The 12,704-nt window shown below is 38.6% G+C and overlaps 1 protein-coding gene across 1 annotated transcript; it reads right to left on the bottom strand.

Annotated features, from left to right (window-relative positions):
* Positions 1–4,255: 4,255 nt before the first annotated feature.
* hbegfa (heparin-binding EGF-like growth factor a) lies at positions 4,256–7,341 on the bottom strand. The gene is made up of 6 exons (XM_004073385.5): positions 7,068–7,341; positions 6,270–6,503; positions 5,964–6,162; positions 5,730–5,882; positions 5,553–5,633; positions 4,256–5,448 (listed from the first exon to the last, which is right to left on the bottom strand). The coding sequence occupies exons 1-5, from the start codon at positions 7,108–7,110 to the stop codon at positions 5,561–5,563; spliced, it is 702 nt and encodes a 233-aa protein (XP_004073433.1). The 5' UTR covers positions 7,111–7,341; the 3' UTR covers positions 4,256–5,448; positions 5,553–5,560.
* Between the last annotated feature and the right edge of the window lie 5,363 nt (positions 7,342–12,704).

Genomic DNA, 12,704 nt, shown 5'->3' with positions numbered 1-12,704 from the left:
TTTCTCCATTAGGAAAACCCAACATCTTGTTTCTTTGTCACAGTTCATTCAGGATCAAAGTGTAACCATAAGGATTGCTCAAAGTGTTTGCACAGGGGGCTGAGTGGCGAGGTGTTTCAACAGCGGCTGGCCACAAAGGACACACACTGAGGAAGAATGCCTGGAGCCCACTCCTTAAGGTAACCAGAGCTGGCGTCCGTTCTGACATCCGCTTGCCCCTCCTTTGTCATAAGCCCGGGTGTTAGTCAACTCAACCAGCCAGCACGCGTAGGGCTGATCCTCTAAAACCACCAAAATGCGCCTGCCCCTGGACACACATGCGCACCATGGCGTGTATCAGAGTAAAACTGCTTGGTATACTGAGAGAGGCAGAGAAAACAGATGAGTCAAGCACCTAGTCACTCTGACTTCCTGTCAGTGTGCCACCGCATGTTTGTTTGTTAAATTTTATAGAGTGTGTGAAATAATTGAGTAGATTGTTTTTTTTTTAATCAGTTTTCTCTACTTTTTCTATATTTTTGGCTGCTTTTTCTTCCTTCTCTTGTGACCCAACTCCAGTCTCTGCCTCCCTCCTCGTCTCACCCAGTGAGTAATATGATGCTGTCAGTAGTCTCAGTGGGGTCTAAATAGACTTTAGTGAGAATTTAATAGTGTGATCATGATATATAACAAGTGTCTGCCCAGTGAGGTGACATCAGCAGCGGGGAATCTACTGGTATCCCTGCCGAGCTCCTGCTGGCATCACAAGCAAGCTGAACTTGTGTTGAATGCTTTTCTAAATACTACTAAACTACTATTACACCACATGTCAAATATCACCTTTTATACTTTTTTTAATCAAGGTTATGTGTCAAAATTTCACCAGTTCTCTGTGGTGTGACAGCTGTGTTCTTCATCACAACAGCCTCATCCACCTTTTGATGTCTGGTGCGTTCAGTTGGGGAGGTCGAACCCTGACAGATTTGACTAGAAAAATATAATGAAAACACGAGGAAGCTTTGGCAAAATTTAAATAAGGAAGATCTACCTTATTTGATGGTACACTAGGTTGTCACTTGACTCGACACCACCAATCCATTTATTTTATAACCCCAATAAATTCCGTTTAGGGTCAGAGGGCTGCTGGAGTCAATCACAACTGTTGTTGGGTAAAGGTGGGGTTCACTCTACATGCCAATTAGGCCTTCACTTTGCCTAACTAACCCTCTTTTCTTCTTAGCCAATCACAGTCATATATTTGTCTTTAAATTCATGAATGTTTTTGGTTTTGCCAGCCCTCCTCCATCCTGTTCTCCAGCAGGAATGATGCTTTGGCATGGTCTGGCCCTCAACCACCATCTGCGTCCAGCCTCTTGTGTTTATTTTTCTATGCTCCAAGCTTATCCCAAGTAGCAAGACGTCATCAGCCCAGAGCCCAACTGCCAAATTTTATGGACTTTTTTCACCCGTTTTTTTTCTGAAACACAAATAAAAACGTACTTACATTCCTTAGATTTCTTCTAGCAGAAGTTAGTGTTTGTCATAATTTACAATTAGAAGTTAGAACTGTAATCAATTAACTGCTAAAAAATGTAATACACTGATCTACTAAAAGTAAAGGTTTTCTGCAAAGTCACATCTTTCTGCGGAAGTACTGCTACAAAAACACTCCTCACTGTATTTTATTTTATGCATATTTTGCTGTACTGGCAAATAGTTTCTCTGAAAGGAACCTCAACTTGATGAAGTTGTGTTAGGGAGAATGCATACATCTCACTTCAAATTTGATAAAGAAGGCATAATGGTCAAAAGCTTTTTATAAAAACCAACTGCCTGCATTTTGGGCCCCTCTGTGACCATAAAACATGTGTGATCTCGAGGAGATAGTGAAGAAAAAACTTTTTTTTTGCTGCCCTTTTCCCCATTTTTAACTTCCACTTTCCTTTGTTTTGACCTCTGTGTTGACATTGGGCGAAAGGTTTCATCACAGTGTTGAAACCCGTATTATCAGAAGTGTAACGCCCTTGAATGACTGGCAAAAGTTGACACCACCACACCACCTTATAGCAGCTTTATTTATGTAGCACATTTTAAACAGCTCACCAAAGTGCTGCAAAATCATTCGGGTGCAAGAAATATTAATTCAACACACTTGAGCTTTGGTAATAAAATTGTTCCTGCTGATGAGAAGCTGTGAGTGCATGATTACATTTGCAACTGTCGGCGTGCGCACTTCCATGTCAAAGTGGAAACTACCCATTGTTGGCTCTCAGGAAGCACCTTTCACAACAAACTTACCCTCCTTTGCGCTGATTCAATCCACCGCGGTGGCTATAACGGTTGATTACTGAAGTCTTAAGGACATCCCTTCCGGGACATGACTTTGCCAATAAATTTAGATGAACTCATTAAAAAAATACAACAAAAATATTGCTTATTTATAGGATTTCAGCTGTAGAGTTTTTAAAATTACAATAAAGCTTTCTTCTACATTTGTGATCATCTACTTTCATTTGTTCTGTGATGTTGTAAATAAACTTCATATGAGAAGTTTTAGCAGAAAAGGCAAGAAAAAGTTTCTGTATTTGTGTCAGTGTTAGCACGTGTTGCACGTTGTGAAGCACATAGCAGGTAAAAAGCAGCAGCTTTCTGCTTCTTCGGTGGCCATCCTTCCTGAGAATAGAAGCTATGTGAGCATGACAACACGCCACTATTTCTGTGCACTCTGCTACTTGACATTGAGAGGCTTGGATTTACTACAGTAAATGACTAGCCTCTGTCACACATAAAAATGCGTATACACACACGTGCATGCTCCCTATAAACACTCATTTTAATTTCAACAATTCAAAGGCAGAAAATCTTTTTAATACATTAAAAACAGCAGTTGAGATATTTAATTTTGGAAAATGTTTTTTTTTTTAAACAGATGGTGAAAGTTAGCATCCACACTCTTGATTTAAAACATCTGCCTTTGCTGTCTTCCCACACTGTGGAGATGTTTATTTAAAAAAAATACAGCAAATATGGGAATCAAGACCACAACTGTACTGAAAGCAATCACTCAGCAAACAGTTTTTCTGTGGATTTTTGCTTTTAATGAGTTAATTTAAATGGTAAAACCCACAGAGAGTCAGCACTAAGGCATCACTGCACCACATCCCTGCTATTACACAAACAAGCACCACACGCACACAGTCGGCGTAACAACATCCGAGAAGGAGCTGACTTCAATGGGTGACTAACGTTGGACTGCCTTTGTGTCCAGCTGGGCCGTTTGAACTTCCGCATCTTTAATAAAGCCTGCGTGCGGGCAAACATGACAGCTTTGCTGCTCTTGTTTGTAGCGCCCGCTGATTTCTCTAAGCCCTGGAGGAGGGTTGAAGTCTCTTGAAGTTACACAGGGCAACGCGCCTTTGAACATGACATCTGTTGAGTGTGTGAGTAATGGTGTGTGGTGCTGAACATCAGGTGTTCCCTGGCTTGCACACTTCCCATCTGTTCAGCGTTTATGGAGTCTCATGCACTCACAGCTGCAAGTGAGAGCTCGCTGCTCTCTGTGTGCCAAGTGATTGATCATATAGTGAGACTGATGCTGTCAACAACTATGACTCAAAAAGGTTTTCTCTGCTCCAAAATAACACAAGAAGATGGTCACTTTGCAGCAAAACTCTCATCACTTTGTTGCAAAGCTTGAATTTTCATTTACGCCTACGGCATAAAGGGGCCAGGATACAGGTGTTTTGGTTAAAGCCTGTTGCTTCTACGTCAGCAGCAAAAGAGGAAATAAAAATATTATCTTTGCTATAATTAAAAGCCATGAATGGGCCAGAAGAACAAACTCATGTTATCATTATCCACACAGGCAATAACATGCGGTCAAACGCAGGAAGCCAAAGAAAGATCAAAAATAAACTTGACCTCACTTCACTTAGGTTTCAGTGAAACATCTGGCTCTTAGTCTTTAAGGTTTTTTTTTTTCAAGTGGATCATGAAAGGTTCTCAGGACTATTCAAGAGTTTTTGCTTTAGAGAACTGAAAAAAGTTCTGGCAAAAAGTCAGAGCGGGAAAAAAATACCAAAATGTCATTTGATCTAAAATCTCAAGCAACTTGAGCCTTGAAAACTAAGTCAGACTTTTTTAGACATTTGCAGTTTTATAAAAAGTTTGTAGAATAGTCTGTGACTTAAAAAAAAACTTTAAGGGAAAATGTGTGTGTGTGTGTGTGTGTGTGTGTGTGTGTAACACATAATAATGTAACAGAAAAACTCAGAAATATAGATCATCTCTATTTATTTTTTGCTTTGGGGAAAAAAAAATCACCAAAAGGATCACTCCAAAACAGCAGATCTGAAGCACAAACTTAATTTCACATTTTCGTTCAAGACAGCTCAACATTTCTCATTATGTAAGACATGGCAATTCAACATGTATGCTTTCAGTTCTTGCTAGAAAATGTAAAACTTTACTTTTTTTAAAAAAAGATGCACAGAAACAGAGATGAGTTTGAGTCTTTGCATTTCCTACTATCAGCACCAAGCTCTTCGTTGCAGGATAGTATGATGATCAGTTTAGCGCCTTTGAGCACATAGAGCCTTCAGGAAGAAGGAGTGAAAGCGATGTAGCAGGGCTCAGCCCTCTCTCGTGTACAACCCAAATTTTAACTTGAACACAAAACTAGTGATTGTACTGGTTGCCAAGCACAACCGAGTCTATCTGGTTGGCTTTCTGGCATTTTTCCCAATTTTTTACAGATTAGAATGACAACTTCTTGAAAAACCAATTTCTTATAATTTAAATATTGTTTTTCATCCCAGCGCTTTCTGATAACAGGCTTTTTGACAAATTTACAGATTGCATAAATTAGACTACAGAGTAGTTCAAGGTGGCATTTCTCCTTTTTCTCCTAAATAAATATCGTCCAATATAAAATGAAACGTAACAGTAACAATTGAAAAACAGCTAAAGGTGGTTAAAAAAAATTCACCATAAATACAGTTAGCTTAAATAAATAAATTAAAAATATAAATATAATTTTTTAATGTACACACAGAAAAAAAACGGACCTTGCTCCAAAACAAATGTCTGAATTAAAAAATGTTCAGTCAATCCGGCTGTTAAAAACTTCAGTTCCATTTAAAAAGGTTTGTTTCTCCTCTGTTCACACAGCCAGGAGGCAGCAGATAGTCTAACCGGGATTCCTCTTTTTTTTTTTTTTTTTTTTTTTTTATTCTTCATGCTGAAACACCTGTAGTCCTTCTCCAGGGCCTTTCTTGTATTCCAGTTCCGGACAGGCCGGTCTTCTTCTGAGCCCATTGGGAATACTTGCAGCCGCCCATCTCTTCCATCTGTCTTGCAGAGCGTCCGGCAGACGTCTTCTGCCCCTTTTGTTACAGACTTTCCTGTTTCCTCCGGGGGACCTCCTGTTGCAGTTCATTTCTTTTTTGAGGTAGAGTTCTTCACTTTTGCCTGAAATGAAAAAAAGAAAAGAGATTTTGAGCTAAATCTCTTATTTCTGCTTCACAAAGTAGTTCTAGATTTAAAACTTTTAGGGAAATCTTCCAACTACTGACCTTTCTCTTCAGTGATTAGGCGTCAACCCCAATTTGACCTTCTCCTCACTCTCTATATCATACGCGCCCCGCTTGTGAAACCTGAAAATAGCAACAAGAAAAGAATAGAAAATGTCAGACTTTATGTTGGTTTTTTCATTTGCTTGTTTGAAATGGGACAGATTTGCTGTAACTCACCTGAGCATTAATAAAAGACCGATGATTAAAAGGCAGAGGGAGGACAGAACTACCGCCACCACGGCTAACGCTGTAGTCCTGTTGTACCCCGTGGGCACCTTAACAGGCAGCGTGATAAACTGACATCTTTCCCCAGAATAACTTGGGTGACATCTGCAAAGTAGATAAGGAGTTCGTTAAGAAAAAAAGCCTTCAATGTTTTGGTGTCTGGGAATCCGCAGTATCAATACTTACACACAGGAAGGGGCGCGGAGGTCCCTCAGGTACTGGCAGGTGCCGTGAATGCAGAAATCCTTGTATTTCTTCAGGCAGGGATTCCTCTTCCTTCCCAAACCTTTGCCCTTCTTCTTTCCCTTTCCTTTCCATGTCTTGCGCTCGGTTCTTTCAGCTTCCAGGATGGAAGACGGATCCTTGGGTTTGCTTGACATTGCAACTGAAGATCAGAACAAAGATGAGGAAAACAATCGTGGATTAGACAAGACAAATGCAAAACTGTTTTTTCTTAACATTAAAATATAGAGATGACAAATAAAGGCTTACCTCTTGGCAAGTCCATTTCATAGTCTCCAGAATCGTCATCTTCTTCCAGATAATCAAAGTAGGCTTCATCGTCATATTCCTCTTCCTGGTTTCCTGCTGTTGTGGCACTCAGGACCCAGTTCTCCACCTCCTCCCTCCTGTCCCTGGTTGTGTCCAGGTTTATGACAGTTGTGTCCTGCTGCCTGTCGTTCTCACGCCGGTCAACAGCTGCACCGCTGGTAACCTTGCAAACAGCTGGAAAAAGAGGGGTTTACAGTTAAAACACCAGAATGAGATGATCAGACTGGAAAAAAAAAAGATTTCTCTGGATTGCATCAAGAGGTGGGTGGATCCCTGTGGACAAGTTGAAACATGTCCTCCACAGGATACAGCAGGTGGCATACTGGGGCTTCTGCTGATTGCACTAGATGACTATTTTGTAATGCGCATGCTCAGATAAAGGGGATATTTAGTTAATAATTTAAAATTGGACTCAGATCCTGTGAGTCAGAATGTGGTTAGTAAATACTGCCTTATACACAGGCGCAAAATACATGACAGCCTCTCCTAATGTCACGGCAAGAATATGAGTTAAAAATAAATGTATCTAGTTACATAAAGCCTGGTTTAAAATAGAGAGAGCAGAGACGACCCTGTTAGGAGTCAGGACTCGCGCAGTTTGGGAAAACTTCATAGAAAGTTGAAGGTTTTTATGGCTGGATTATAACGCAAATATTAAGAAGAGAGGATGGAAGCCATGCGAATAAAAACAGACAATGATGCAGCGCAACAAACACAACTTTTTTACATGACACTTACCCAACGCGTAAACTAGCAGGAGCACCGTGCGTAAAGTCCTCATGTTAGGAAAGGTTTTAGGAAAAACAAATAAAAAAGTACAAAAAAGTATTCCGTCCAGGTTTTGAATAATCCTTCTGCTGCTCAACTTTTGATTAATGTTTTATTTTATTTTTTTTACGATATTTTTTTGTTCGTTTTTCGGCTATTCCCGAGTCTTCAGCGCGGATGAGGAGGTTGGAGCGGGACTGCATTGACAGCCTGTGTGGTCACTCCGGTGCCAGACGCCGTGCGTATAAATGTGCTCGCAGGCGTAGGCGTATCCAGGAGCAGGGCGGTCCATTATGGCATCATGAGGAGGGATCATTTTATTGTTTACACTAAATTTTGATCTAACCGTCTAAGTGCGTGGTGAATAATCTCGGTTTCCTGTTCTTAGTTGACAGGAGTGGCATGGATTTATCCTTTGTGGCTCAAACCTGTGAAATCTTAGTTACTGACATTGTTATTATGTAGTTCTAAGTATACACTGCAACCTGGTAAACATTATCTTCTGATATTTACATTCACAAAAGGTTGATTTTACTTATTTCTGCAGAAAATCTATTAAACTTGGTCTCAAAGTTCCAAATAAGGTCCAATGAGAGTGCAAGATCAGGAATAACAGACGATCAAACAACCTGAGCAATACTTTCAAATGTTTGGTTATTTAGATCTAAATAAATAATCCTGCGCCTATGAAACTAAATACGTTGATTAGAAAAAAATGATCATGTAACTAGTAACAATCATGCAAAATCTATGTGCGCCACTGTTTGGTTAAACTAGGTATTACACCTTCAAAGCAGGTTTGTTGCACAATTTGAAGTGCAGGAAATTTAGAATGGCAGCTTAGGGTGAATCTACTCATCCCTAGGGGTGTATTTTCAGGAATGTCATAAGATTTAAAACTGTATATTGGATTATACCCGGAGAGCATGTGCTTTTCTTTCTCACTTGAGAGAAAACAGAGTAGGCATTGTGGCTTATATCTCACAGTTGTTACTCCAGTTATGTTTAGTCATGATGAAGGATGAAGAATGACAATAAAATAGCTTGCAAAAAATGACAGGAGCAGAAACTTTCTTCACATCTCTTTAAACTGACATTGGTTTTATAACATTGCTACATTTAGTTTTAAAGCTTAATTAAAAAATTTCCATATCTGTCTATATATCAGAATATAAAGTGATGAGTTAGCAAAAACAAAGAGTAATTAGATTCTCTGTGTAGAGCTGTGGTGCACTGGTTTAATGTGTGTTTATTTATGTCTGTTTACACAAGTGCATAGCCAGCTGTTCCCCACAGTATTGAGTGGATTTGGACACCTTCCTACAACCAACAGTAAAATACATTGATAAAAGGAGGCTGAGTGTCAGGAAGGAAGCCTAGAAAAAACAAGAGGAAGAGGATGGACACAAGCAGAAGTATGATGTAAAGGGTGAGGCTTAATAGAGGCACCTGGTTGGCTGTGATGATCCCTGAGGCCTCAAAAAGTTTTTTTATAGGGTCTCCACTAAATGAAAGAATGAATGAATGAATGAATGAATGAATGAATGAATGAATGAATGAATGAATGAATGAATGAATGAATGAATGAATGAAAGTGAATAATAAGCCTTCATTATGACAAGTGCAAGTACAGGTCCAACAAAATTGCTCTATTTCTAGATGAGAAGAAAAAATAAATGAAATGGGATTTTTTAAAAATGATTTATAAGAACCCAAATGCGTTTCCCTTAAATGAAAACAATGTGAAATATATACCACAGACTAAGTAAGCCACAGAACATATCTCTGATGTTCTTTTGTTACGTTGATATCACCATGGGTTCCTATGGATTTAAAAATACAATACACACATCTAACATATGTATTTCATGGTGAAAAATATGCTAATTTATGAGTTTTTGAAGGGCTAAAAATTTTTTCAAAGCCAGACAAATCTCTAAAACTCCATTTCTCCAATAAACAAATTTCTGTTGCTGATACAGGTCCTTCTTTTCTCTTCTAATTTCCAGTTATTATCTTTGTTATCCTAGTTTTTTTTTATCATTGGTAGCAGTAGTAGTAGAAGTATTGTTATTGTTACTATTATTCTTATTATTATCATCATCATAGTTTTTTTAAGAATACTGCTTTGTTCAGCTTTTGGCTGTGTGTTGTGGTGTAGTTGCACAAAGTGCCAAATAAAAGTGTGTGTTTTTCTTTGTTATCAAAGATTATTTAAAAAAATATTTGTATTACTTTTAACCAACCTTTTCCATTGACTATAATCTCATGTCAATCAAAGTTGTGGTAAAATATGAATCTTTACAGTCCATGGGTACAATTGAAAGCTTATTTCCTTATCTATAGGTCCGTACTTTATATTTAATCTTGAATAAGTTACACGTAGCACACTTTTGCACAAATATCAAAGTCTAAAACACCAGGGGCCTGTTGCACAAAAGTAGAATTAAGACATCCGGGATAAATGACTGAGCTGGGCTCAATGAATCCAAAACATGTGCGTCCAGGCTTAATTGGTTGCACAAAGACCAAGCCAGGATGAGCAGACACGGATTCATCAAGCCAGGTGTAACCAATCCTGGATAGGTGCGCGCTCACGGCTCACTCAAACAGACCCCGCCGAAGATCACAGATAAACTGATTTACCATGGCAACTAGAGCCGCGTACCTTTCCCCGTCGGAAGCACAAATCCTCATGGAGGCATACGAGGAGGTAAAAGATATAATTAAGAAGAAAGGCAACACCACCACAGTGATAAAGCACACTCAAGATTTTTTTAAATTAAATTACCAGCCAATTAATTTTATGAAAATGTAAGTTGTCATTTCAATTCAATTCAATTCAATTCAATTTTATTTGTATAGCCCAAAATCACGACAACAGTCGTCTCGATGGGCTTCGAAGTAAAACATGAAATCAAAAGGATCACGAATACAAAGAGTTCAATAGAAAAATACTAAAATGAACTAACAAACTGACTAAGCTATACTGGCATCCCTGCCCTTAGACCCCCCTTCGCGGTAAGGAAAAACTCCCAAAAAAAACCGGATTCCGGAAAAAACGAAGAAACCTCAGGGGTGCCCACATGAAGGAGGGATCCTCCCCCAGGACGGACAGGCGATTTACCAGAAATCTTAGAGAAGAATTAACTTATCTAAATCTACAACTACATATATAAAAGTCCAGCAGACGAGCTTCATCCAGCCGTGGTTGTGGGGACAGTCAAAGGCGCGAGTCGAGCCGGAGACAGGAACCACAGCCAGGTGTAGGAGCAGGAGCAGAGACGAGGTACTCGGTCAGGTACAGAGCAGAGACGAGCCAGAGATGAGCCAGAGGCAGGATCCACAGCCAGGTGTAGGAGCAGGAGCAAAGGCGAGGTAAACGGTCAGGAACTGGAGCACGGATGAGCCAACTGGAGTCTGGAAGCACTCCCACTCCCCAGGAGGGGAGAGGAAAAGAGGGACAATACATGAATCGCACTGCACCAAACAGAGGCATGGAGAACTAAATGATAAATTATGATCAAGAATAGAGGAGAGGAAGGGTAGAAGTAAAAAAGGAAAGAGGACAGAACCCCAGTGCACCATAGTTACCCCAGCTTCAACTTCTAGCAGCCTTTTAAAAGAAATAGTTATTATTAAGTTTAATTTAAACAAACTAACATTAAGTTAAATAATCTCTGAATACTAGCTAGTCTGACAATAAGCCTGTCCAAAGAGGAATGTTTTCAGTCTAGCTTTGAATGTAGAAACTGAGTCGGCCTCTCTTACATGAGCTGGGAGTTTATTCCATAAGACAGGGGCTTGGTGGCTAAACGCTCTACCTCCAACCGTACTTTTACTAATTCTAGGAACCACAAGCAGTCCTGCATTTTGCGAGCGAAGTGTTCTGGATTATTCAACCAGAAAATGTTATGTTTGTAAATCTTACGTAAATAATTCATGTCGATCGTACATAAAAGTAATCCATTTAAAAGTTACTAATTTCAATCATGTTGATCCAACATGATACCATTAAATTGGATGCATTAGTAATCGCAAGGAATTGTGGGATACCATTTTCTTTGTCTATCTGGGCAGATTGGGGTCTAAGTGTGAGTTTTTGTCCATGGGTTTTATTGTCTAGCTGTTTTACTCTGTTTTAACTAGTGATTTAAACTGATATGTTTATTTCTTTTCTGCACCATGAGTTAGAGTGTGGGAGAGGATGATGACCAAACCCCTTGTGCGGTAAACTGTTAATGTAACTTAAAACGGAATTTGCGTTATTAGAATTCCTGTCTTGTCATGTGGGATATTACTGCGTATTTAATGTCTTTGATGTGAAAAATAAAAGACCTATTGGTTGGAACTTTGGAAAACTTTATCAATGTCAGATATATAAATAAAATTAAAGCAAAAAATTAAGTTATATCAACATAAATTGTGTTAGGTAGTCATACAAATTTAAGTTGAATAAACTTAATTTAATGAGGTGTGACCAATTGAAATGATTCAATTAAGTTGGATCAACTTTTATCTTTTGAGAGTGAGCAACAATATTAATTTAAAGTTGGGTCCAACTGCAGTATTTAGATTGAATCAACTTAAATTTATTAGTTTGAACCTAAGTACATTAAGTAGGACCAATATGATTCATTTTTGTTCAAGTAACCCTATCTAATCATGTGGAAATCATTTCCATAATTTTTTTATGTTCATTCAAAGTGAACGTTTTTGAGTGTAGTTTACCTGCTTTGTTTTGTCCTTATTCAATAAAGAAATATAATGTTACACATTGTGTTTTTATATTTTAATGGAATGTGTATTATTTAATATGACAGAGTACTAGGGCCCCACTAAGGAAAAAAGGATAAAGTAATAAATTTATGAGGCTGGTTCTTTCTGCAGAAAAGCAACATATTCTTTTTACAGTTTTGATAGTTATGAAAATGTGATACTTCATATTCTGGCACATCAGCATGTCTTCGTTTATGAAACCATACTGAAGGACAATTTCACGAAATGCCCCACATCTGTCATTTTAACAACTGTCCTCCTTTAAAACAACTGGTTAAAATATTATGACTTGTCTTTTTTTCCCTCTGTGGCCCTAATGTTCAATCATTTTATATATAGCCTTATAGTCCTAAGGGAAACTGTAAATTATCTAATGATAGCAACATCATCTAAAAATCATTATTTATCCAAAATGATTGAAATTAATGATCACGAACGTTTAAATAATGACAGCGGGTCTAGTTATATGTGATATCAATGTACCGTGAGCAATGAAATAACTATTGGTTTCCATTTGTGGCGACTGCTGACTGACATTAGGGATGAGATTAAATAGATCCTGGAAGTTAGCCTGGTCTGGAGCAGGCTAGCTCCACAGAATAAATCTCCATGGTAATTTATACCATAACATATCCTCCTGCCCCCTATCCGGCTTTAGTGCAACCGGATTGGGGATCAATTGAGCCAGGATCACCAAGATATCCTGGCTTAATCCCTTATCTTACTTTTGTGCAACAGGCCCCAGGATGTGGCGTCACATGGTGGATTTTTTTGTTTTTTGTTTTGTAAGTGAACATAGGAACAATAAAGTTTTTCCAACCTTTATTC

Source organism: Oryzias latipes, chromosome 10, assembly GCF_053564925.1.
Source record: "Oryzias latipes strain Hd-rR chromosome 10, Olatipes_Hd-rR_3.1".
NCBI classification, from domain to species: Eukaryota; Metazoa; Chordata; class Actinopteri; order Beloniformes; family Adrianichthyidae; genus Oryzias; species Oryzias latipes.
Note: the sequence above shows the minus strand (reverse complement) of the source record. Positions and strands in the feature narration are given on the sequence as shown.

Excerpts from the sequence above, each read along its gene's own strand:
- hbegfa (XM_004073385.5), bottom strand. The coding sequence starts at position 7,110 with ATGAGGACTTTACGCACGGTGCTCCTGCTAGTTTACGCGTTGG. Across the intron at positions 6,504-7,067 it reads CCTGCTAGTTTACGCGTTGG|CTGTTTGCAAGGTTACCAGC; the intron begins GTAAGTGTCATG and ends CTCTTTTTCCAG. Across the intron at positions 5,634-5,729 it reads GGTCTTTTATTAATGCTCAG|GTTTCACAAGCGGGGCGCGT; the intron begins GTGAGTTACAGC and ends TGCTATTTTCAG.